This window comes from Lagenorhynchus albirostris, chromosome 14, assembly GCF_949774975.1.
Source record: "Lagenorhynchus albirostris chromosome 14, mLagAlb1.1, whole genome shotgun sequence".
NCBI lineage: Eukaryota > Metazoa > Chordata > Mammalia > Artiodactyla > Delphinidae > Lagenorhynchus > Lagenorhynchus albirostris.
This window is the reverse complement of record NC_083108.1, coordinates 37,609,712-37,635,371: the sequence shown is the minus strand read 5'-3', so window position 1 is coordinate 37,635,371 and position 25,660 is coordinate 37,609,712. Positions and strand designations below refer to the sequence as shown.

The window sequence follows — 25,660 nt, the reverse complement described above, 5'->3', positions numbered from 1 at the left end:
CCAGTTTTTTATTTTTAAAGCTCTGCCATGTTTCTAGTGGGTGCCGAGGGTCACCTGCCACACTCACACCAGGTGGTCCTTGTAGCCAGCTAACAGTCTGACCATCAGCAGACCAGGCCAGAGAGGTCCACTGGGGGGTGGTTCTGCCTTGCTGCTGGTCCTGATAACTTCTTGCTCCAACTCATCTACGATAATTTTGCCCTCCGAGTCCCAGATCTTGATGCTGAGCCAGCGGCAGCACAGAGCCAGCACAGAGCATTTGGGACGGAAGCACAGGGCACTGATGAGGTTCCCACCATCTAGCGTGTGAAGGTGCTTGCCTTCGTTGAGGTCCCACAGCTTAGCCTGGCCATCCTTGCCTCCAGAAGCACGGAGGGATCCATCTGGAGAGATGGTCACAGTGTTCAGGCAGCCTGTGTAGCAAATGTGATTGGTCTTCAGCTTACAGTTTACCAAGTTCCATACCTAATTTCTGTTGTTTTAAGCCTCTCAGTTTGTGGTACTTTGTTATGGCAGCCCTAGGGAACTAGTACATGTGAAAATCTAAAATTTGCCCTCTGAAGAAGAACCACATCGTGTGCACCCCCATGGCGGGAACACCCTTCAGCATGCCTCTTTGCAAGAGAAAACCCTTTACACCCACGTGTGGCATGTGTGCAATGTGTGCTGGTGCTCATACCTGTGAAGGCCTGAGAGTCTGCATGCTTTCTGTGCTTTGGTTCTTTCCAATGAAACCGGAAAGAGGGTAGCGAGAATTTTATGGCTACTCGCCCTATCAAGATGTCCCCTTGAAAACACTTTCCCTTAAGAATATAGATTAGCAAGTTTTACTCTAAGGAAATCATTCACAATCAGACAGAAAAGCAAGCACTCTGTTCCACGTCTTACTGACTTCTGACTGCTGGGGGCGAGGTATGGATTCCTGAGGGCGGGTCCAGTCCTCCTCCTGTGATGGTGACCTCACCCTTGTGCTCCCTTTCCTCCCATTACGTCCTCCCTGGTCACCAGCTTGTGTCCGTCCTGAGAGGTGCTCTGACCGTGGGTCCCATGCTGACCTGGGACAGCCCACTGTCAGGACTGGAGCTCCTTCATCCCGGTGCTTGGACCCCTTCCTCATTAATAATTGAGGGAGGGTGGGGTTGTTTCTCTTCCCTGGACCCCAGACGCTACATCAGCCACCCCAAGATCCTCCCTTTTTGTGCCCCAGGCTGCCGGGTGCAAGCCTGAGGACCAACTGCAGTGATCATTAGTTCTTCAGAAAGGACCCAGAATCTCTTCCTGAAATGTAACTGGAGAAACATTTCCCCCGATGACTGGGGACAAATTAGTAGAAAGCAACATAATTATGAAGAGTAATTCTACTAGATATTAAAATGTTGTGCAAACTCTAAGGATTAAAACAATGTGGTCTTGACTCTTTCCTCAGCAGATGGCTGGAGCAGAGGGGCTGTGAGACAGACCTCAGTGCACAGGATGACTCACCCTGTGATTGAAATCCATAGGGCCGGTCAGCTTTATTCATGACTGGGAGAGGTTTTGATAAATGGAAATAAACAAAAACATACTTTGACTGTATACCAAAATAAATTTCAGGTAGATTAAAGAGTTCAGTGTAACATATCAAACTGTAGAAAACTGAGGAAAAACTAGAGGTGAAGATTAACTGGTCTCTAGTTGCCGAATAATAAAATAGTAAAACCAGCCAAAAAGATTCCAAAGCAAAGGACTTAAATATTTCACTGTATAAAACTATGAACTATAAAACATCTTATTTTAAAATGAAATCCAAAACAAAAACTAAAGGCAAGTGACAAACTGGGAAATTGTTTGCAAAAAACTGGGCAGAAAATGATACTATCCTAAATATATTAAGAACTCAGTTGAAAAATGAATGACATTAACCCTACTAAGATTAAAAGAAATATATAGTAAAACAACAAGCCATTTTCTCCGGGTCACGTGGGCAGTGATTGCTTTTTAATGAAATGCCGCTTGTTGATGAGGTCACAGGAAATTTCCTACAGTCCTGGTGGGGAATGGGCATCATTTTTCTGGAAGATAATCCTAAGAATTCGGTTTTTATTTTCAAAGCTCTTTGTGAGTTGATTTTACCATGCAATTTGAAAGCAATTTTCTGTTGGTTTTTGAAGATGAAGGTCACCTATTTCCTGTCGTTTTCAGTCACTGCCACTGTTTCGGAAGACATTAAATTCAGCAAAAATGGCATTTTCACTCTTGCACAGTGTTTTCATTGTAATGCTCTCCACGTTAGTGGTAGAGGCCATGCTTGGCTGTGTAACGATCCCAGCAGCAGCCGCGTGGCGTGGGCGTCCTGCTGCCAATCACTGGCAAGGACCCAGCACGTGTCACACTCTCCTTGGCACCGTAAGGCATCTAACGTCCAGGAATTCCTCACTTTCTCTTCTGGCAGTTCCGTCTCATCTTTTGTTCTGGGCCAGGGGAAGTCCAGGAAGGTCCTGAGGACATGATTCTAAGTGTCATCCTTTCCTCAAAAAGGTCAGCAGGCCGCCGGCACCCACACTGGGTTTGTTTTCTGTTGTTGAATTTTAGTCACGTTTATCGTTCCAGTGAGTAACATCTTCTGAGATCCCAAACATCATAACACATTGAAATGCTAATATGGGTCTGGAAAAAATTCAGACTCTGAAATGTGGGAAATTATACTGCTTTTCTAACTTTTCTTTCAGCAAGATGGAAGCTGGCCTAATAACATGGAATTCAAAACATTAACATTTTTATGACAAAACAAGGGTATGAAATTCTAGCCTGCTCATGGTTCTGAAACTGAAGTCTGCTCCCCTTGTTAAACAGGGAGATTAATGAGGGGTTCCAGGATCCAGACTAACGCCCCCCTGAACTCTCCCCACACCCCCAAACCATGTCTTCAGAAGATCTGAGGGAGCGTCAGAAACGAACCGTTTCTCACCGTGCAAGCTGAAATTGCATGGTGCCCTGTCCTGATCCAGCTGCAATCTCCTAGGTGGGATTCCCCGCTTTGGGGGCTCAGATGTTGACCACCTTGTAGAATCAGATGAAGCAGGTGGGGGGCGGGGGATGAGTTACAAGAGCCATTACCATGGGGCTGGCTTGGAGCGTTCAGGGAAGGTGACCCCAGGGAGCCCTGGGGAGGGAAGCTGCTCTAGCGGAGCCAGCGGGTGAGTTACCTGATGGGATTCACACTGAGCATTTGTTTTTAGATTCGATCATATTGTTTTTTTTAATTACCATATAGTAAAATTGACTTTCTTCTCTTGGTATTTAGCTGTGTAAGTTTTAACACATATATAGTTATGGATAACCTTCACAATTAGCATATAGAACGGCTCCATCTCCCCTCAAATCTCGCTCATGTTATCCTTTTATAATGACGTCCTGATCACCTGTTCATGCCCCTGGCAACCACTGATTTATTCTCTATCACTATAGTTCTATTATTTAAAAAATGGGAATCATACAGAATGTGACCCTTCGAGGCTGGCTTCTCTCACTCAGCACAGCGCCTTAGAGATTCATCTATGTTACTACGCGTATTAATAGTTTGCTCCTTTCTGCTGCTGTATAGTGTGCCATTGTAGAATATAAATATGCCTCCAATTTTTATCTCTTCATCCACTGAAGGAGATTTGGGTGCTCACAGCTTTTGGCTTTCACAGATGCTGCTGCTATGAACACTTGTGTACAGGCTTTCACCATACTGGTTTCACCCCACGAGAAAGATTTGATGGGATCAGTGAAAACCCAGGGACTGGAAAATAAAATGTCCTTTAGGACAGAGGTTTCTCCCTCTGAGAGAGGCTGTAAAGATTTACTTGTCACAAACCCTGGCAAGACAAGGTCTGAGAGAAACCAGGAAGGGGGTCCTGAGTGTCGTCTGAGAGTGAAGGCGTCAAGAGACAGTTGCTCATAGACGTTTCTGGAGTAGCTGCCTCCTTTGCCAGAAATAGGCACCTTAGCAGTGATTGTCAGGGTAGAAATGGGAGTTCAGGGCCCAGGAGGGGTGGGAGTGTGGCAGGCAGCGTTTGCTGAACATGTCAGAGAATCAGCTGAAAAGAGGTGAGTGTGTTTCTGGGCTGCACAGTCCCCTCCCCGTGCAGGCGGAGAACGAAGCTGTCTTTGACAAGATCAAGTGCATTCAGGGTGGTATGGCCATGGACTAGAGAAGCTGTCTTTGATCGTGGTGGAAGGCCAGCTCCCCTGCAGCCACCCATGAGAGGTGGTGGGACGTGGGTGTGGCTCAAGCCCACATTTGCACCGTGGAAATAACAGATGTCCTCTCAGTCAATACCCTCAGATCTGGGCCTCTTATTAAGCGAGGGCTCTCTGATCTGTTTGGTTCTACAGACCTAATTATTTAATAGAAATCTCCCCACCAACCCATCATGGTTGGGCTTGCTAAGGCAATGGGGACTAGGTCCAGGAAGTTAACCTCCTGGAAACTTCTGAGAGAAGGAACCTCAGTTGACTCTCAGCAGGGAAAAAAGGGAAGAAGAAAGGAGGGGAACGGGGAGGTGAGGAGACTGCCAGAGGCCCCTCTCTGTGCCCATCCTACCCCCCACCCCCCACCCCCCACTGCGGTGTAGAAAGTTTTGAGTCTAGCCCTGAATGTCTACTCACCTGTGATTGGCGGTTCAGGAGTCAGTCAGGGCACCTCCAATCATTAGCCCTGCCCTGGCGTTTGTATCACCATTTCCCTCTCCTCATCTTTTAACAAGTTCTGGAGTTTTCACTAAAACCAAAAGGTGGACTTGTTCTGATGAGAGGGTTCTTTGGACAGGTGTGTACTTTTTCAGTTAACTCAGTGGACTGCTATCTGCTAACGCAGCAGTGACTGCCTTGCCCGGCATCTGCAGACCCCTATGTGTGCTTCCACACTTGGCCACTGAGGTGTGAGCACCTGTTTATTTATTACAGCTGCTGACTGGTTCACAGCCTCCTGTTCTGTGTCCTTGCTGGGGCCCCTGATGGATTAAGCTGTCGCATCCCAGTTATTTTTCTTCAGTGTCTGGTCTCAACGGCAGTGAGTTGTATCCTGTTTGTTCAGCATAGAAGGGAAACAGCCATTATTTGGGTTAGGAGTAGAGACATTCTTTCCAATATTAATAGCCCCAAAATAGAAGTGTTAAAAGAAGTTGGTGCTGTGAGATGATCCTTAAGAAAGTACTGGTCTTTTTTCTTGCAAGGCAAGTCACCATGTTTAGAGTATTTTTGAAATGCAATAATAGTGAAATAAATAGGGAGTCGAGACCTTGAAATTTCAGGCCAGAGTAGTTTGTGTAGAAGGCACAGGTGTGTAAGGAAAGGAGACTGGAATAGCAGGTCTGAGCGCAGGGTTTTATTAGTTATTATTTAGTAACTTCCTGTTACCTCAGGCGAATCCTTCCCTCCCCTGATTTCATCTCCCTCGTTTATAAGATAAGGGACTTTGAGTAAATCACCTCAAGGGTCCTTCCGGTTCTAAGCAGAGGCCTGATCTGAGCTATCATCCTTCTTTTAAGAGAAGCAGAACTCAAAAAGAAGTCAGCTTTTTCTTTCTTGGGTTATCTTTTTGTCTCTTGGTTGCCGCTTTGAAATTTCTCATGTTTTCCTAAATGTCTTAGACCAAGGGGAAGGCCTGCCGAACTGAAAGAAAAGGGAGTCATTCAGTTGTCATCACTCCAGCTGTTGGTAGATCAATCTTAACGGGAGTTTTTCTGATCACTGAGTATGTTAGTTTTCAATTGCCGTGGAACACATTACCACAAATTGAGCAGCTTGAAACATCCCAGGCTTATCACCTCACAGTTTCTGTGGGGCAGGGTCCTCTGCTCACAAGAGTCTCACAAGGCGGCAGTCACGGTGTCACCCAGGGCTGGTGTCTCGTCTGAAGCTTGGGGTCCCCTTCCAAGCTTCTGTGGTTGTGAGCAGAGCTCACTTCCTTGCAGCTGTGGGACGCATGGCGGCTTGCTGCTGCTTCTGGGACAACAGGACAATCTCTCTTCTAGTCTCTGTGCTCAGAAAAGGCCTAAACCCACTTTTAAATGGCTCACGTGATTAGGTCAGGACCACCCGGCTACTCTCCCCTTTGATTAACTCAGAATCAACGGATTTGGGACCTTAATGACATCTGTAGAATGCTTTCACCTTTGCCATATAATGTCACCTGATCATGGGAGTGTCCTCTCTACCCTCAAGGGGAGGGAATTGTATAGCACCTGTATCCCAGGGGGCGGGATCTTGGGGTTCATTCTGCTTACCACACTGGAGAAGCTTTTTCTCAAATGAACTTAGCATGTGTTTGCTTTGCCCCACATTGTTATACTCGTGGCCACTGGCTACCGTGCAAAAAATGCCCTGAGAGCCTTGTGACCGTCCCCTAAGACATGTCTGTGTCCTGTTCTTTCTCCATCCAGACCTTGTCAGGATTGCCAGACCAAGACACCTTCTACGATGTGGTGGACTGCCTGGAGGAGCTGGGCATTGCAGCTGTGTCCCAGCGGCACTTGACCAAGAAAGGGACTGACCTGGACTTGGTGGAGCAGTTGAACATCTATGAGGTAACAGGATATGTGTATGCCTTTTGTAGGGCCTCATACAGCCTGGACAAACATCAGAGGCTGAGGGAAACATACTCTAGACCAGTGGCTCTGAGTGTGATGTGGCAGCATCTGCAACACCTTGGAACTGCCAAAATGCAGGCTCTCAGGCTCCACCCCAGACCTGCTGAGTCAGAAACTCTAAGGGTGGGCCCAGATTGATTAATTGCTATTTTATTTTAAAGAACATTCATTCCGAATGAGGGGTGGTGGGGAAGGAGGCACATAGATCGTGTTTCTTATCCTCGGATGGGGTGGAACTTTCGGCAGGGCTCTATATAATTTGTAGGGTCCAGTGCAAAATGAAAATGCGGGGAAAAAGTGCTATTAAAGATACTAAACTTTTCACTTTCTTCTGCTTTCTCTCTCACCTTGTCATGGTGGGGTTTTTTAATTTGCTAAAAGTATGTACGCATTGAAGACTATTTGGAAAATACCAAAAAGTGTAAGAGAAAGAAACCGCCCATGATTTTATTACTAACCATGGTTAACATTTTGGTCTGTTTTTCTAGTCTTTTGTAAATGCATAGACTATTAACTCTGGAGATAATAGTGTGTATACAGTGTTGTGTCCTGAATCTTTATTAGTAAATATTTTGGAACCATTTACTTTTGTCATTGAATCGTCTTCAAGAATTTCATTTTATTAGGAACATAATAGCCTGTCTGTATGCAAGTACCTTAATACATATAACCAGTCCCTGTTTTCTCAGATTTAGATTGCTTCCAAGTTTTTGAAAATGATAAATGCTGTTATAATGAACAGCTTTATTCATAAATTTGTGTGCACAGCTAGAGTCCTAGGAGGGATATTTCCCAGCTGAATGGCTCCATTGTGATCTTCACTGGGTAGAAGTGGAGAAACTGACATGTAACTCATTACTTCCTTAAAGTTACTGTCATAATAAGTGACAAGCTGAGGAACAGAACAGAATTATCTTTGTATGATCTTAGGAAAAATCAGTGGAAACTGAGCCAGAGAGATCTGCTGTCAGAGCATAAAGCTTCCCACAGCTGGCCAGCTCTTTTGCCCCTGCTCTGGGCATCTTCTCCTCTAATGAAGCCTCACTTACCCAGTAATCTGCTCACACTTTCATGTTTTATTATCAGTGGGTGGTGGAGGAGTATGTTCTCATGGCTCCTAAGAGACAGGATAAAGTAGGAATTAAGTAAGAATACTAAAGATGGAAAAGGAAGGGACTAAAGACAGTTGGCTCACATCAAGGTAGAAGGACGTTTCCCAGTACATATACCTCCCTTTCTTTACCCCCTTCCCCCTGATCAGAGCTCCAATCTCTGAGACTCTGCTCAACCAGGGGCTTATATTATCATAGCTTTGGATTCTGTGTGGTCAGTGTATATCAGAAGATAGCATAATGCAGGTGAATTTCCTACTAGTGAACCAACTGGGAGAGCATTTTGAAAAGTAGCCTGGATACCTCCCCCAGAAGACTACTTCTGGTTTCAGGGCATACTTTCTCTCCAGTCTACCTGACTCTCAAGCTACCTCCCCATCTTCCTCTTTCCATTCATGCCAAACGTTTTAAAAGATGTCCTGTGTTCACAGTCTTCCTTTGGTCAAATGGCATTTGCTTAATTTTTTTTTTTTTTTTGCGGTACGCGGGCATCTCACCGCTGTGGCCTCTCCCGTTGCGGAGCACAGGCTCCAGACGCTCAGGCCCAGCGGCCATGGCCCACGGGCACAGCCGCTCCGCGGCGTGTGGGATCCTCCCGGACCAGGGCACAAACCCGTGTACCCTGCATCGGCAGGTGGACCCCCAACCACTGCGCCACCAGGGAAGCCCCATTTGCTTAATATTTTAACATTAAGAACATATCATTCACAAATGTAGATTATATGTTTCACTCAAAGAACAACAAAACAAACACCCATTGTGATAGTTAACTTTATATGTCAGCTTGACTGGGCCACGGGGTGCCCAGATATTTGATCAAACATTATTCTGTGTCTGTGTAGGTATTTCTGGATGAAATTAACATTCACATTGGTAGACTGAGTAGTGAAGATTGCCCTCCTCCATGTGGGTGGGCCTCATTCAATCTACTGAAGGCCTGAATAGAACAAAAGGCTGAGCAAGAGAGAATTCACTCTCTGCTGATGGTAATGAGCTGGACATAGTTTGCCTCTTACCTTTGACCTCTGGCTAGAACTAACACCATTGGCTCCCTTGGTTCCCAGGCATTTGGACCACAGATCTTGGTACTTCTCAGCTGCCATAATCATGTCAGCCAACTCCTTACACTAAATCTCCATGTATATCCTATTTGCTCTGTTTCTTTGGAGAGCCCTCATGCACTCCTGTATTTAAGAAGCAGAATATTACCAGTAACTCGGAAGTGTCCTTGATGGTCCTTCCTGGTGTCATCCAACTCTTTTTTTTTTTTTTTTAATAATTTTGTCTGAAAATAACTTATTCTGTGAGCTAACACAAAGGATCAGATTATCAAATAAGAGTTGACAGATCTGAGATCTTGCTACCTATAGCAGAGCTATACTAATCTATCTAGGCTAATAATTTCCAGAATGCAGAGGTGCAGAGACCTGTGACTCCCAGGTCTTTTATTCGTATATCAGACATGTGCTTTCTGACCCAGAACAATAGATGAGGTCTCCAAGTGTGGTTCACGCGTCACCTCGCCCAGTGAGTAATTTGCTTCATAACTATGAAGGCTCTCTACTACATAGTCCAGAGAGTCATGGCGTATAAATCCATGAATTCTGTGTTTATTTAGTGTAGGTGATCCTTAGCCAATCCTACCCTGCTAATTAAGGGCATTCCAGAAACAAGAACTCTCATTTTAGCAAATATCATCAGGCTGTTTGTTAGATAGTCTAGTTATTAGCATATTTACAAAAGATTAGATGGGGTCATTGTCTTCTTTCTTTCCGCAGAAGCATCACTACTACAAAAGGAGTAGAGGGATCACAGCCCAGCTGTTTTAACTCCTTCCTCCCAGTCTGTATCCCTAAACAACATATTAATTTTGTCTTTTTATAAATGGAACCATACCTTTGGTGTCCTCCTACAGTTTCTCTTTTGGCTTATTGTTTTTGAGACCTACCCATGTTGTTATGTGAAGTTCTAGTTTGTTCACTTTCACTGCTGATGAATATATCCCAATTTATTTATCTGCTCTTCTCTTGATGGATGTCGGCTGGTTACAGTTTTGTTGCCATGACAATGCTACCATGACCATTCTTTTCTGCGTGTGTGTGTGCGCGCGCGTGCCCAATACTCTTTATGTTTACATATCAATTCTATACTCGCTTTGTAAAAATATTTAGAAGTTTTTCTTCTTTCTCTCTGCCCTTGTCTCTGGTCTTTGATTATTTGATAGAATTCCCTTGGGAAATTGGGTGGACCTGTGATGATGATGATGATGATGGGGCAGAGGAGGAGTGTGTGTGTTTGTGTGTGTGTGTGTTGGAGGCAAGAGATCGTTGGTAACTATGTTTTTTCTATGGGTATTGGTCTATTTAGACTTCCTATCTTTATGTAGATCAGTTTTTCTGAATCATATTTTCCTAGGAAATTATCCACTTTATCTGGATTTTTAAACTGATTACTAAAAAGATATATAAATAGTCTCTTAGGAACGTTTTTAATTTCCTCTTGTTCAGAAGTTATTTTCCTTTGTTAATTTTTGTGTTTGCAATTTCTCCCTTTTTTTCCTCTGTGTTAACTAGTGGTTTGTCTGTTTTGTCGTTGTTGTTAATTTTGACTTATGTATGATTTTCAGTGCTCTTCTGTTTTGTAACCCAAAACGTTTTTATCTCTATAATTTCCTTCTTTAATTTTCTTTCAGTTTACTTTGTTGTTCTTTTTTTTAGATTTTTAAGTTGTTTATTTACTTTATTTCCTTTTATCCTTTAACCATCCTCGCATTCCTGGACTGTAACCCACTTGGTCATGATGTGTTCTTTTGTAAAGTGTGCTGTTGGAATTCTGTTCGATACTAATTTATTTAGGATTTTTACGCGAATAGTCATAAGTAAGATTGGCCTCCCTCTCAGCCTCCCCCCTCTTCCTTTCTTCCTTTTCTGTATGCCGTCCCTAGTAGCTTGGGCATCACTATTATGCTAGCATCATAAAAAGATGATGCTGGTGGTCATGAAACCACTTTTGTATGTTGCTCCTGTAGAATGCACTCCCGGCGACTATGTCTATGGATGTCTCCAGGGTACCTCTCTGATTGTTCCTCCTTGATGTCCTCCCATGGATCTTTCTTCTCTGTCTCTTCCCTTTCAGCGTTGGGGTTTCCTTAGCAGACCTCCTCCTCTCTCAGTACATGCAGCCTGCACTATGATTCACCCAGTGAATTCAGCAGCTTTGGAGGCTGGTGGCTGATACCTTGACCCTGAGCTTCCTGCCAAGACTCCTGGCTGCCTGACCCTCTGCCTGCTTGTCTTTTTGTATTACGTTCATTCATTCATTGAGGGTATGTCACATACTCTGCTAGGGCTGAAAATACAGAGCTAGAAGATCTGTCCCTGCCCCAAGCAACTTTCATTCTGTGGTCTAAGACAAGCAGGTGGCTGGTTCCCCCAGCAGCTAAATGTGATGGCACAAGAAGGGACATGGAACATGCCAGAGGAGCTCAGATTATGTCAGTCACAGCCACCTGGAGGCTGCACGTGACATGTATCCAGCCCTAATGAAACCTTTTATTTTTCTCCCATGACAAAAACAAAAATCCCACACAATCTGTTCATTTCTCCATCTCCACAAAGAGCAGAGTTTCCCAAGTTACAAACCCGGAGCTGTCCTGGACTCCCTCCTCTCTCCTCTGTCCCCATGCTCGGCAGTCTGATTGCTGAAGACTGTGATTTCTTCTCCATTCTCCTAGCTCAGGCCCTCATCATTTCTTGCCTGGATTATTGCAATACCTTCTCATTCTTTTGTTCCTCTGTGAATCCATTCATTCAATAGAACTTTACTGAGCACGTACTATGTGCCAGGCACTATTCTAGGCCCCAGGACACAGCAGCAAACTAGACAGACAAGGCCAGTGTCCTGAGGGGATACACATTCTCTTGGGGTGCAGACAGTGATCAAAGTACGTGAGTAAGCTGAGGATCCAAGATTGCTGGCGTGTCTATGAAGAAAAGAGACAGGATGAGGTAGAGGTGAGACACTGAGGCAGGGGGAGGAAGGCCCATCTGAGGTGGTGGCCTAAAGAAGGACAGTGACAGAGGGGAGAGTAGTGGAGGAGCTCAGGTTTGGCAGGTGTGAAGGGTTGAAAGGAGGTGTGATGACGGGCAGGGCCTGGAGAGGCTGGCACCTGCAAAGTGGCATCCCCTGGAGGCTTCTCTGCCTATTCCCTCTTCCTAACTCCCTGCAACTGAAAACAAGGGATCCTCCTGGAAGTCAAATCTGACTACGCCATTCCTCTATTTAAGGAAATAAACAGGAGTGAAGAATGAATGAAAAACCTTAAAACCTTTTTCACAGCCCGTGGGATGAAGCCCAAACTCTTTGAGTTGGTACGAGAGCTAACACCGTCTGTGGCCTTCGTGCTTCTGTGGCCTGTCTCGGGTCATTCCTAAGATGTCTCTGAAGTTTCAGCCATACTCAACTTCTTCTGTTTCTTGAACGTGAAAGGCAGGTCATCAGGGAGCTTCCCTTTATCCATTCTCCTTGCTTTGCCTGGAGTGCTCTTCCTTCCCATTCTCAGGTTGGCAAACTCCTCCTCCTCCCGTAGGAGTCATCTCAGATATCCCCTCGTCCGCAAGGCCTCCCTGACAAGGTAAAAGGAGTTCCTGCTACTTGTCGCCTGCACTTTGTTTATAACCCAGGAAGGAGCACTTGTCTGTGTCCACACCTCAGACTGAACAGTCCTCAGGTCGCACTTGTCTATCTGTTTGCCTTTGTCATCTGTCTCATTCCTCTCTAACCCCTGTGCCCAGCAGCGCACCTGCCCAGAGTAGAAGTTCAGTGAGCACTTGAATGAAGGTCTCTTTTAAATATCACACATTTTATTAACAGATGCTGGGTTGAAGGAAGGGCATGATTTAATCAGAAATCAGCTACCTTAAAGGGGAGATGCTTTGAGTAATCACTCAAGGTGATTACTGAATGCTTGGGGTACCAGGTAGAGTCAGGATTTTTATTCCTTTCTGAAAATTAATGCAGTTTTAAAAATATTTAGTGCCACAGGACAACTAAGTTCATTATATGCAAGGGCAGCAAGGAGGCCTATAAGCAGTGCCAATATTTTCCTCACAATAGACTCTGAATGTTTTCAAGCCATTGTAGAGACCTTGGTTGGGTTTCTAGAATTCTTCTTAATAGTGGAGGATGTCTGGTGACCATGTGTCCTGGACTTTCTTGGGAATGCCCAATTCCATGTAATTTAATTCCATTTTAGAAAGGTGATTTAATCCATGTTTAATTAAATTCATTTGAATTTTTATAGCTTTGAATGATTTTTCAAATACATAAATTCACGAATCAAAATAAAAAGTCTTTTGTCAGATTGTGTTCTAGCTTTTGATTCTGAAAATGTGGTCCTAGTAATGGCAAAGGCATCTTAGGGATGAAGACTTTGGGGGTGAGGGGGTGACTGTTACTGTCAGGAATAAATAACTTATAGATCCAATCTCTTAAAATTCTTCCTTTATCATAGGTGATTTTTAAAATGTGTATCAGTTAGCTCTTGCTCTATAACAAATATGCCAAAAAGAGTGGTCTTAAAACAGCAATTATTGCTCATGATTCTGTGGGTCAGAGATTTGGGCCTCGTTCACCTGAAAGATTCTCAGGGAGCTACAGTTATCTGATGGCTTGACTGGGGCTGAATGGTCTAAGATGGTCTCATTCACCTGGTTTGGCATTTGGTGCTGCTGTTGGCTGGGCCATATGTCTTCAGCGGACTAGCCCGAACTTCTTCACATGTAGCAGCATTTCAGAAGGACAAGTCTCAAAGTGCAAACACTTTTGAGGCATCTATGTCTTCTGATGTTCCATTGGCCAAAGCAAGTCACATGGAAAATTGTTGACTTATTGTAGGAGAGGGCTACACAAGGATAAGGAAACAGAGAGGCATGATTCCCTGGGAACCTAGTGCTATAATCATCTGCCACAACCTGTCATCAGCATAGTTTCTTCTTGAAATGGTACTAGCACTGGCATCCACTTCACCTAAAAGCTGAATCAAGATGTATAGGTATGAATTAAAAAGAAAATGTGGGATAGCAATTTGGAAAATGATAACATCTGCTGTGTAAAGATGGCTGCCTGTCATGGAGGTTAGTAGTAGTATAACAACGTAAACTCAAAGAAATGTTAATAGATTTTGACCTCTATTAAGAATGGTCAGATTGTTCAATGTTTGATGATACTAAAAAATTATTTTAAGCAGGACAGTGGTATGTGGTTATGGGTTTTAGAAATCTTTATCTTCTAGGGATATATACTGAAATATTAATGGGTGAAATTATATGATCTGGGATTTATCTCCAAAAAATCTGGCTGGGCTTCCCTGGTGGCGCAGTGGTTGAGAGTCCGCCTGCCGATGCAGGGGACACAGGTTCGTGCCCCGGTCCGGGAAGATCCCACATGCCGTGGGGCGGCTGGGTCCGTGAGCCATGGCCGCTGAGCCTGCGCATCCGGAGCCTGTGCTCCGCAACGGGAGAGGCCACAAACAGTGAGAGGCCTGCGTACTGCAAAAAAAAAAAAAAAAAATCTGGCTGTGGGGTTGGTGGCAGGGAGTAAATGAGGCAAGATTGGCCAGGGTCGATAGTTGTTGAACTGTCATAGGTGATGAGCACAAAAGTCTTTGTATATGTTTGAAAATTTCCACAAAAATTTAAAAAGAATGTTTAGATCATTCAGTGGCCTCAAAGACTGGTGGAAGTTGTCACAGATGCCACCTTAGTCCACTCCTCACTGCTTTCTTGATAAGATGGGGTGGGATGTGCAAGCAATCAGTGCTGGAGGAGGAACCTGCTTGCTCCTCATCTTGGTTTTACAGACAGTGTTCTACATTTTTTTTTTTTTTTTTTTTTTTGCGGTACGTGGGCCTCTCACTGTGGTGGCCTCTCCCGTTGCGGAGCATAGGCTCCGGACGCGCAGGCTCAGCGGCCATGGCTCACGGGCCCAGCCGCTCCGCGGCATGTGGGATCTTCCCGGACCGGGGCACGAACCCGTGTCCCCTGCATCGGCAGGCGGACTCTCAACCACTGCGCCACCAGGGAAGCCCATGTTCTACATTTGACTAAAAGTGTCAGAAGGTATCTGACGAGGGGTCCAGCAAACAAAACACTCCATCATTTGGGTGAGATTAGAGATTGTTCAGGACATGGTTGATCTCACCTTGGGTCCCATGGAGGACACTGAACTTGTAGCTAATTAGATCTGACACCACAGATTCTGAATAAGTCTCTTGATAAGTGCTGTTCTCTCCAGGTGTTTTCCAGCCCTTAGTGGACTTGACTCTAATCCATAGTGCTCCCTAGTAGCTGAAGAAAGTGCGTCTCTCTTCCTATCATCAGTGGACACTGGTGATTCTAAAATTCTTCTTGTAAAAACAAAACCAGGAGTGAAGACCAGCCCCAAATTTCATGTTACAGCATTCCTGACTGCCAAGCTCGAGACTGCCATTGGATCTCCTGGGATTCTGAGCCCCATTTACCCTCCGCCCCCATGCACCCTTTTCTTTGTTTAAGGGGATGGATGTTTTGTTGAGGATCTGAACTTTAGACAGCCCTCATTGAATTCCCTTTTATGGTGTCATTTTGATAATCTTTCAAGACTTTTCATGTAAACTTTCTGATTGTCTCCATCTTCCTTGACAAAAGGCAGTTAAAGTAGATTTCACTTTGTGCACACTCCGTGTACTTCTCTGAAAGGCACTGTGAGTGGAATGCTATTTGATCCTTGCATCTCTGAGGTTAGGCAAGGAATTAGAAATATCTGAACTCTACTTTATCCCCTAATCTTATCATTCCAAATGTGTGCTTAATTAGAAGCAGAATCAATACTTCAGGTCAGAATAAGTTCAAATGGTCTAGAATTTGTACATCTAAAAATGAAGAAAAAATAATTGGCTAGTAATATTTTAAAATACTCTCCTTGGTTAGGTGTATAATCATTCTCAAACTTTCCCCAGAGAATGCCATTTAAAGTGCTAAAGTTGAGATGATAAAAGTGGTTAACCAAATACATAACTTCTTTCTTAGTTCTTGCAGTTATACCACAGACCCCCCTGCGCTGTACCCCCCTCCCCCAGGAAACAGACTTTCCAGTGAGATTTTGTAACAATAGAGCTTTTTCTGAACTCTTATCAATTCTTACCTCAAACCTCCCCAAATTATGTCTGACTTGTAAATTCTAAGGGAACAGAATAGTCAAAATATTATTAAATTGTCTTCATCTATCTGGGAGTTTGTTATAGAATGTATCTGGCATGTAGATAGAAGAGTTTTCACTAAATCAGTCTCACTCAAAAGCTAGAACTGGAGGAAACTGGAGATGGAGCAGATCAAGGGAGGCTGCACTCCTGAGAAACAGGCCGTGCATCTCAGGTGTCCATCCTCGTGAATAGGATGAGAGTGGCCAGTCTGGCCCTGACTAAGCCAGGCTCACCTTGCTATGTGAACACAGTTGGCATCAATGCTTTGGACAGAGGAGACCACTGATTTTGCAGTAGCCAGGTTTTATGTAGACAGGTGAGTGATGTCAAAGCCAAGTAGCATGGTTAGCCATCTGGGTCTTTATATCACTTCTCCATTCTCTCACTTGTCAGGACCACGTTGTGAAATGTGACCAAGAGCACACACAAGGCTGGAAAATATGCACCTTTGGGGTCGGGGGACCATGTGGGTCCTTGGGTGCCAAATCAGAGAGACTGCTGGACTTGCTTTGGCCTGGCCCACCTGCTGTGCGAGGTGGCCTGACCTGCCAGTTCTGTGTGATGGAGGAATTTGTGGGCATCCTAGGCCCCTTCATCCGAGGGCCTATGTTGCGGAAGAATGGTCATATTAATTGAGTACTAGCCACAGGGAAAGCCCTACCCTAGCTGCTTTACATATGTTAGATAAGTTTTCTTACCCAAAACCTGAAAATGCAATCCTCTTAGCCTCATTTGCCCAGAGAGAGGCTCTCAGGCAAGCAGTTTGCTGCAGGTCACCCTTGGTCCACTAGTGGCACAGGCAGCCACACAGAGGTCTAGTCAACGATAACTTGTGCTCGTCTGACCGTGTAGTTTTTGAGAAGGTAGGTATAAAAATAATTAAAGAAGCTGGAGATACAGATAGGTGTAACCCATGGTTGAGAAGAGTGAGCTCCGATAAAGAGGAGCGTATGCATAGAGATGGTGGGTGTTAATGTGAGCTGAGAGAGCCATGGAGTAGGGTCCAGGATAGAGCAGATTAGGAGAGGGCCGAGCTGGACCTTTGGACACGGTACCACCCAACTAGGAGCAGGGCTCCTAGTGTAAGTGCCTTTAACAGGAAACTTTTTAAAAAAACGGAATTCCAGAGGTCCAGTGTATTTCTGGTCTATATTTTTGCCACCGCAAGTACAAGCAGGCTCCTGAGACCAGGCTGCAGAGGGTTCCCTGAGAGCCGCGGTGCGCGGGGATCTAAAGTCAGGCCTCTCAAAAGACCTGCAGGTGAGGCCGTTCGGCTCACCTAGTTTGCGGCTCCCGCCTTTCTCCTTGCTGTGCTCTTCTGAACAGCCTAGCTGGGAAGGCGAGCTCCGAAACAGTCAGGAGCTCCGGGGCTTCCGGCTGCCGCTGGGCGTCAGGAGAGACTTCGCCTCCTGGACCAGGGAAGAGCAAAGGCGGTGGGGGCGGGGCGGGGAGTGCGCACGAGAGATGACCTCGGAAAGGGCAGTGCTGGGCCGCAGAGTGAAGAGCCCATCTAATTACAAAATATCTCTCAGGTCTTCTCGTGACATCAGTTGACCTTTTTGTATCCGTTTGGGAAAATCACACAGTGGCGAGCATCTTTTGGTTTGCAGGTGGCGCTTTCGGATGCGTGTGGTTGTGATGACTTGTGCAGAAGCCGCAGCCACAGGATGGGAAGAGACGGCGTAGAGTGCTCATTGGGGTGGGACTGTGAAAGGCTGTCAGGTCTGAGCTCGCGCCGGGCGCTCTCTGCTTTTCCAGGTGGCACTCAGGCTCGAGGATGGCGACGAGACGGCTGAACCACCCCCCAGCGGGTGCCGGGACCGGAGGAGGGCCAGTGTGTGTTCCGGCACGGGCAGCGAGCACCAGGGCCTGGACCGCAGGCGGAGCCGCAGGCACTCGGTGCAGAACATCAAGAGTCCTCTGTCGCCTCCGTCCAGCCCCTGCTCCCCGTCGGTTCCCGACTTCAAGGCCAGTCAAGTGCGAGATCTCCGTGAAAAGTACGTATTAACCCAGCCGCGGAGAGGGGCGCAAGGATGCCGGAAAGAGGGAGGGAGGCCACAACCCCACCGGTGCCCTTGACTATCCCCGCCTCTCCTGCTCCCTGCCTCTTCTCTACCATTAAACCATCACCCCTAATTCCCCCGGAACTTCCCAGGGGCGAGGTGGCCCTGGTGACATGCGTAGACTTGGTCTTACTAACGCCGTGAACTCATCTTCACCCACTTGTGTTTTCGTATTATTTAGCAGCTCAGTTAATATCTGTGTAGAAATGCTGTGCTTTATCAACTAGAAAAGAATCCAAAACACAAAACTTTGGCCTAGAAATAAATGGTGCGCCACCACACGAATGCGAGATCGATAGAGTCTGAGGTACTCATGATAATACATGGTTGAGGTTGAGTTAAATAGAACAGATATGTGCTTTCATATAACTTCAATAAATACTGATGCCATCATTCATTCAGTCAGTCATGCAGCATACTTTTTTATTAAGTGTCTGTTATAGGCCAGGACTGTTTGAAACCGTGAAGACATATAAATAGAAAAGGTATGATCTCCATTCCTGTGAACCTCCCATCTGGGCAGGGAGAAGGTAAGAACGAAGACAAGGACATAAAAGGAAATAGACTGACAATCCCATGAGAAATTATGTATGTCCAAAATATAAAATTTGACAAAATCTATAGGAGCTCAGAAGTGGTTCCATAAAACAGCAAAAGGATGGCCATGCTGCTCTGGGGCCTGGGTCCAGTTATATCTTCCCAAATGGATGTTCTCAGTTCACTAGGATGGTGGGACTCTGTGGACCAGTCCACGCCAGCCAACTCCACTGAGGCTGACAGATACACTGGTTGCCAGTGCACCTCTTCCTGCTGCTGGCGGAAACCCTGCTCACATCGCTTGACTGAAGCATTTTCCCCCCATCATGGAGATCCACCTGGGAGCCAAATGTAAGTCAGGAGGCTGCTTGGTGTAGAAGAACATAACTCAGAATAAGTGGTGTGACCTTAAGATAGTGAGGTCTGTCACTATCCACATATGTCCCTTCCGCTCTATCCCTAAGGGGACACCCACCCCATCCCCACCACTACCAAGAAGTGACTTGAGCAGTCTGGTACTCATGGGATCACTGGAACATTAACCGGTCCAGGCCTTTGGGTGCCCCTATTACAGAAGGAGAAGGAGGACATCGGTCTGCGAGTGATGTGCAAGGCATGGTCCATGTTGACACCCTTCTCCATCACCTAGCCCTCCATCTACAGGTTTTTCTGTCTCTAAGAGTCTGTGTATAGCAATCTCTGTTTTAGTGAAAAGAAGACCAAAACTTCTGAACGGACTGAGGAATGAGAACCTCTACTATGAACATTGTACTTTGTCATCTAAGATCTTCAAGAAACTCAGGCAGTGCTCAGAGGGCCCTGGAAGCTCTCTGTAGTGCTGCCTCTGGCTAATAGCTTGAGAAATTAACATGGAGAGAGTTAAGGAAAGTGTACACAGTGGGCTGAAAAATCGGTTTAAAACCACCAAAGAGGCTGAAGGTAGGAGTTAGGAGGCCTTGTTAGCAGCATTTGGTGTTCTTTTGCTCTGTCTGACTTGTGTCATGTTTGTTTCTGTTCTGTTTCTTGTTTTTACACTTTTCAAAGGTCCCTGTGTTGTGAGTTCAGGTGACCACACCTTGTGATACGTTGGCAAAGGTAACAGCAGTGGAGTGGACCTTCCTGGGCACAGTTTTGAGCCTCTGGGCTTGGTGGGATCTGGAACAGGAGGCCACAGATGCTCCTCTGAATGTTCCTGCCTCGGTGTTTTCAAATAGGACTGATTTTTCATTTTAATGAAATTATTACTTTAATGTAAATTTCATAGCATTTGTTTAAGAAAACTACACTTTCCAGCTTACCAAGAAAGGTAAAGGTTTTCAGATTGATGATTATGAAGTGGCTTCATCCATGAAGCCTGTTGGAGGGATTTTGCCCTGTGGCCCCAAGATGACACTGTAATTTTGGCAGAAGTGGGAGTAGGATAGAGGGAAAGTGTGACGCTAAGCAAATTGGGAAGCAATCCCTGCATGCATAGCTTAGTCACCTGCTCAGCATCTGTGCCTCAAAACATTACCTTAGAATCGAGAAGTTCATCGTGCTCTATCCCCCGTAGACCCTGAAAGACACAGACGCATGCCTGACCTAGATTACTCTTCATCTATGCGAACGTTCCGGCCCTGCTTACCGCTAACTTGTAGCAACATGCCTGCCTACATCATATATGAAGAATTTTAGGCTGAATTGTATTACTCTGTGTCCCAACTAATGCCAATACTTCTGAAAAGAAGGTAGAGCTATGTTACAGGTTAGAGATTCGTGTTGTCCTAAACTGTATCTGGCGCTCTCCACTCAGGTGGTTCTTCTCTGTCACTTGAATTGGATTCTGATGATGGTCCTCTGCAGGATCCAGGCAGGACAGGTATCATTACCCTCACGTTACAGATGAGAAAACAGTCAAGGGCTTGGGGCCTTGTGACGAATCTCAAGACTAGGAGCTAAGCCCTGGGTTAAACCTGAGTCTTTGGCCTTTGCCGCTCAATGTCCGAATCGTATAGAACCACTTGCCACCCTCCCGTTCCTAAACGTAGTCATTGAGTGAGATTGTACTTCTGACTTTGTAGACAGGGAATTTGTTTGCATACCATGTATGTGTATTTTGATTCAGGTTAATATAAAAATCAAGGAGGGTCGAACAGGAGAAAATCCCCCAGTCTTCTTACAGACTTAGGCCGGCTAGGCTATGTGCTTTAATAAGGACGAGTAAGCCTCAAAACTCACATTGCTCTTCTGAAGAAATAGAAGTCCACAGTGAGCATTTACCAAATAAGGTGTGAGTTTATTGGTCATCCGCCACCTAAAAGTACCTCTTGTGACTATGTGTGACATAGTGAGTTTCACCTTTGCAATTAAATTTACAGATCTGATTGGAAGAAAAATGTTGGTGCTTTCATTGTTTTACTAAGAAAGTTATTTTTAGCATCTAATCATCAAAAGAGCCAGTGTCTCTTCTTTAAATTGTAAGAGTAGATACTGTTAGGACCAAAAAGTCTTCAGGGTTGTCAAGCCCAGACCAGAAGCCCTTTCCGCGTACTCAGCCTCGGACATTCTCCTCCCTGAGGCACCCCATTCTATCCTTGGACTTCCTGGCTTGTTAGTAAAGTCACCTGGTCTAAATTTGCTCTATGATGTGGTAGCTCTGTTGGTGCTTAGCCTTTCACTATATGGATAGAATTTCCCTATAATGTTTCCCTATTCATCCTGGTTCTTACCTCTGTCAACACACACTGGGTCTTCTTCCTGCTCTGTATATCCATCTTTCTGACAATGAACTTGGCATGGGACTTCATATAATATATAAAGTTTAGGGCTTCCCTGGTGGCGCAGTGGTTGGGATTCCGCCTGCCGACGCAGGGGACGCGTGTTCGTGCCCCGGTCTGGGAAGATCCCATATGCCGCGGAGCGTCTGGGCCCGTGAGCCATGGCCGCTGAGCCTGCGCGTCCGGAGCCTGTGCTCCGCAACAGGAGAGGCCACAGCAGTGAGAGGCCCGCATACCGCAAAAAAAAAAAAAAAAAAAAAAGTTTAATTTCATCCTGTTGAGTTCCGCACAACATTCTAACCCGTAGAGGTAATTCTGAACTTCATTTAGTCGTTCATGTCAGCAGTTGTGCCATCCAGCTTTCAGTCATGTGTATATTTTGACACACACGGAAGAGTGACCTGGCGGGTAGTGGATGGTGACAACAGCTGGGAAGTAGATGGTACAGATGACTCCCACATTCCTCAAAGTCAAGGGTTGGAAATATTCTCTGTCAAGGGCCAGGTAATAAATATGTTAAGCTTTGCAGCCCAGACAGTCTTTGTTGCAACTGTGGCTGCTTTTGCAGCCATAGAAAACAGGCTAGAGAATGAGCGTGGCTGCCTTCCACTGAGACTTTATTTATGGACACTGAGATTTGACTTTTACATGTCATGAAATATTCTTTAGATTTTTTTCCCCCAACCATTAAAAAAAATGTGAAAATCATTCTTAGCTGACAGACTGTACCAAAGCAGGTGGTGGGCCACATTTGGCCCACAGGCTTGCCAACCCATATTTTAAGGGGCTGCGTTTCTTGAGGGAAGTTGCAGGGGAAGTGGTTTGGAGTTGGCAAAGAGGAGTATGTGGGTAAGAGAGAAGAACCCGTCACGCCATATGCGAAGTCTGTTAGGGAACAGCATCCTTAAGTCCAGGGTTAGAGCAAGGAATATTCCATGAAGGTGTGGAGGCTATTTGCTGATGGCTGCTCATGCGTTCCCAGTGGGAGGCTGAGGGGGTTGGAGAGGGTGGAGAAGAGTCAGACTAGGGGGACATACAGAGCCAGTGCGGGGGAGGGCGTGTGGCAATGAGCCCAGAAAAGGATGTGCTGCTCAGGGTTGTAGAGGCAGGCTGGGACCAGTCTCAGTGGCCCTGAAAAGCAGTGGTCTTCAACCGGAAGTGATTTTGTCCCTAGGGGACACTGAGCGATGCCTTGGCACTTTTTGGGTTATCATAGCTGGGGTGGGGAGTGCTGTTGGCATCGGTGGGTGAGTCTAGGGACGCTGCTAAACATTCTACAGTGCAAGGACAGCCTCCCACAATGAGGAATTATCTGTTCTAAAACGTCAACCCTGCCTTAGGGGAAGGCACGTAATTGGTTGTGGTTTTCACCTCCTTGGGACGATGCTGAGGCAGGGAGTCTTTCGACTGTTGGAAGCAGGGTAGCTTTCTTGAACTTTGTGGACCTATCTTAAATGCTCATGTGCGTGGGTCAAAACTGACTTTTTTTCCCAGAGACTATAATTCTTCAATTTGGGGGCTACTGTATAGATAGTACAGTAGAGTCCCTTTTTTGTTTTGTTCTGGTTGGGTTTTAACTCCATTTAGCAAAGTTTTCTACTTCACATTCTCAGGGAATATGCTAAGCCCTCTTTGAGAACCAAAAGTTTGACTAAATCTCGTGATTTTCTCAGTAGCTGAAATGCCCAGCGTAACCAATTCTAATCAGCTTCACACCTGTCACATTCCAGAAATACTGACATAGTGGAATGTGACACCAGCATACAACACAATGGCAAGACAGAAAAATGATGATATGACAGAAGGTGTGGTCTTCTGCAGCCAGGCTCTGGAACCTGGTTGGAGGAAGAGGAACACAGGGGACAAGCTCACAAGCTCACTGCTCTGTCCACGCAGTGTTCACAGGTGTTTGGGTGGAGTTGAGAACTCAGCTTGAGGAGGAGAGGTGGATGCCCTCCTCTCGACTGATGGTGTCATCAGCTGAGGGTCCAGAAGTGAAAAAGTTAAATTCAAGAATTGCGATTTCGTCCGTGGAGGTTAGATTAGGGGTAAAAATAAGGAAAAAAGGCTTAATATTTGTTGTACAAAACTACTCATTCTAATACATTGAAAGTGGTCAGGAAGTAGACAGACTGACCAGGAGTCAAGGGTTGTGGCCAGGCCTGGAGCTTGCAGTTGGGAAGGACTGGATGCAGTAGCTTGACCTACAGACATGCCTGACCCTCCAACAGCACAGAGAGGTTGTGGCCTGGCCCCCTTGGTCCTGGAGAAGGGGAGCCCAGGAGGGACCATGCCCATGTGGGCTACAGGCCACGGGTACTGACGGGGGGTAGCTAGCCCACCCATGCTGCAGCGAGGAGCCTGGCAGGGTGTGGTGTGGGGACAGACTGTGGACACCAGCAGCAGAAACTCAGTCTGCACACATTCTCACCAGCGTGGAATTTGGAATCACTGCTGTACAGGACGTAGAATGGAGGTGCCTGGCTCTGCCACTACTAGCCCTGTACCCATTTAGACATGGCCCCTGGCGCAGAGTGAGAACAGAATAAAGAGCAGCTCTTTTATGTTTTCAAATAATGTACTGAGCGCTTAAGTATCTGCCAGGCATTATGCTAAGAACTTTAGTGTACTACGCTTTTCACTGTTACCCTATGAGGTGTACGTACTGTTATTATCTCTACGAGACAGGAGGAAGAACTGAGGCACAGAACATTGAAGTAACTTGTCCAGAGTCCCGCAGCTAATCTATGTGGAGTTGGTTTTAGAGTTCAGGTGGTCTGGATCCGGAGTCTCTGTCCTTCACCATTTTATTAAACTACCCTTTTTTTCCCCCTGTGATTCTGTAGAAGTAAAACAGATATACTGGGTACTTGGCAATTAGTAAGCAATTATCAAATGCGTGTTGCCATTCTTCTATATTATCAGTTCTAGTTTTTTGTCAGTACGTTTAAAAAATTACTACAATACATTAAAAATTATTACTTAGTGTTCCATTGTAAGGATATACCATAAGACCGTACTGCCTTCATTCATTTTGCTATGGCTTGATTCCAGTTTTTTTCCTAATACCAAACTTTCTGTAATGAACGCACACACATGCGCGCACACACACACACGTTTGTGCACATACATTAACATTCTTTCAGGAGAGATTCTTAGAAGTGAAATCCCCTAGATCATGGGACACTTACATTTTATAATATTGTATTACATATTGGTGTCAACCATATTGCTCTCTAAAAGGCCATATCAACTGGCTGTTCTACCATAAGCATATGATTGGCCATTTTCCCACACCATCACCAGCACTGGATGTTAAGAATTTTTCAGAAGTTTTATAATGCTGAAAAGTAAAATGGGGTGCTTCAGCATTTTAATTTGCATTTTTCTATTACTACAGAGGTTATTCATCTGCAGCTGCTTCATTGGCTGTGGACATTTCCTTTTCTGAGTATTGTCTGTTTATATCCTTGGCTCATTTGTCTCCTGAAAGGTTTAAGCATTTTAATTGGTGTACAGCCATTCTGTTTTTAATGTGGAAATTTTCAGATACAAAAGTAGAGAGAATGTAGTATTTTTAATACATTATAGGTATAACTTTTGAACAACTATGTCACAAACATTTTCTCCCTATATTTTAACTGTCTTTAAATTACTTTATGGCATCTCTTGATATATGCATAAAACATATTGTTATAGTGTCCAATCTGTTAGTCTTTTCCTGTGTGGCTTTTAGGCGTCATGCTCACTCAGGGAAGTGTGTCCTCTTTCTAACTGCGGCCTCTCTGTGTTGTCCTGGGAGAATGCTCTCTATTTTTCCTTCACTCTCTAGGAGGTGAGTAGTAGCGGCAGAGGTGATAGCAGGAACCACATTTGTGGAGCACTTACTTTGTGCTGACTATGGTGCTAAGCAATTTGACATATGTTGTAAATTCCATGAAGCAGGTGGTAGTATTCTCCCCATTTTACAGATGAGGAAACTGAGGCACAGGGAGGTTAAAGAACTTGCACAAGATCTCAGAGGTGGTAAGTGGCACAGCTGGGTTTGAACCCAGACCATACAGTCCTAGTCCAGAGCCTGCACTCAGAGCTAAACATCCCTGGAACTAGTCTCTGAATCTATAGAATGTGTTCTGTAGTAACAAGTTTTTCTCTTTTGAGGATGAATTTGTTGAGAAAGCAAAAAATCATTCAGAGCAAATGTTTATTGGAACTTGGTCATCCCAAGAGCTGTGTTGTTTATAATCACTGTTAGATTTTGATCCTGAAATAATCATACTGGTTTGCTTGTTTTTCTCATAAATTGGCACTGAAGACAGTTCCTAACGAGTTCTGA

At 45.2% G+C, this 25,660-nt stretch overlaps 1 protein-coding gene across 9 annotated transcripts in view; it reads left to right on the top strand.

Moving 5' to 3' along the window:
• Window positions 1-25,660, top strand: part of FHOD3 (formin homology 2 domain containing 3) — a 492,532-nt gene that overhangs the window by 303,784 nt on the left and 163,088 nt on the right. For all 9 annotated transcript variants that reach the window (XM_060121093.1, XM_060121091.1, XM_060121090.1 and 6 more), the window contains 2 exons: window positions 6,411-6,554; window positions 17,727-17,965. In XM_060121093.1, coding sequence (XP_059977076.1) covers window positions 6,411-6,554; window positions 17,727-17,965 — 383 coding nt within the window. The remainder of the gene's footprint in view (window positions 1-6,410; window positions 6,555-17,726; window positions 17,966-25,660) is intronic.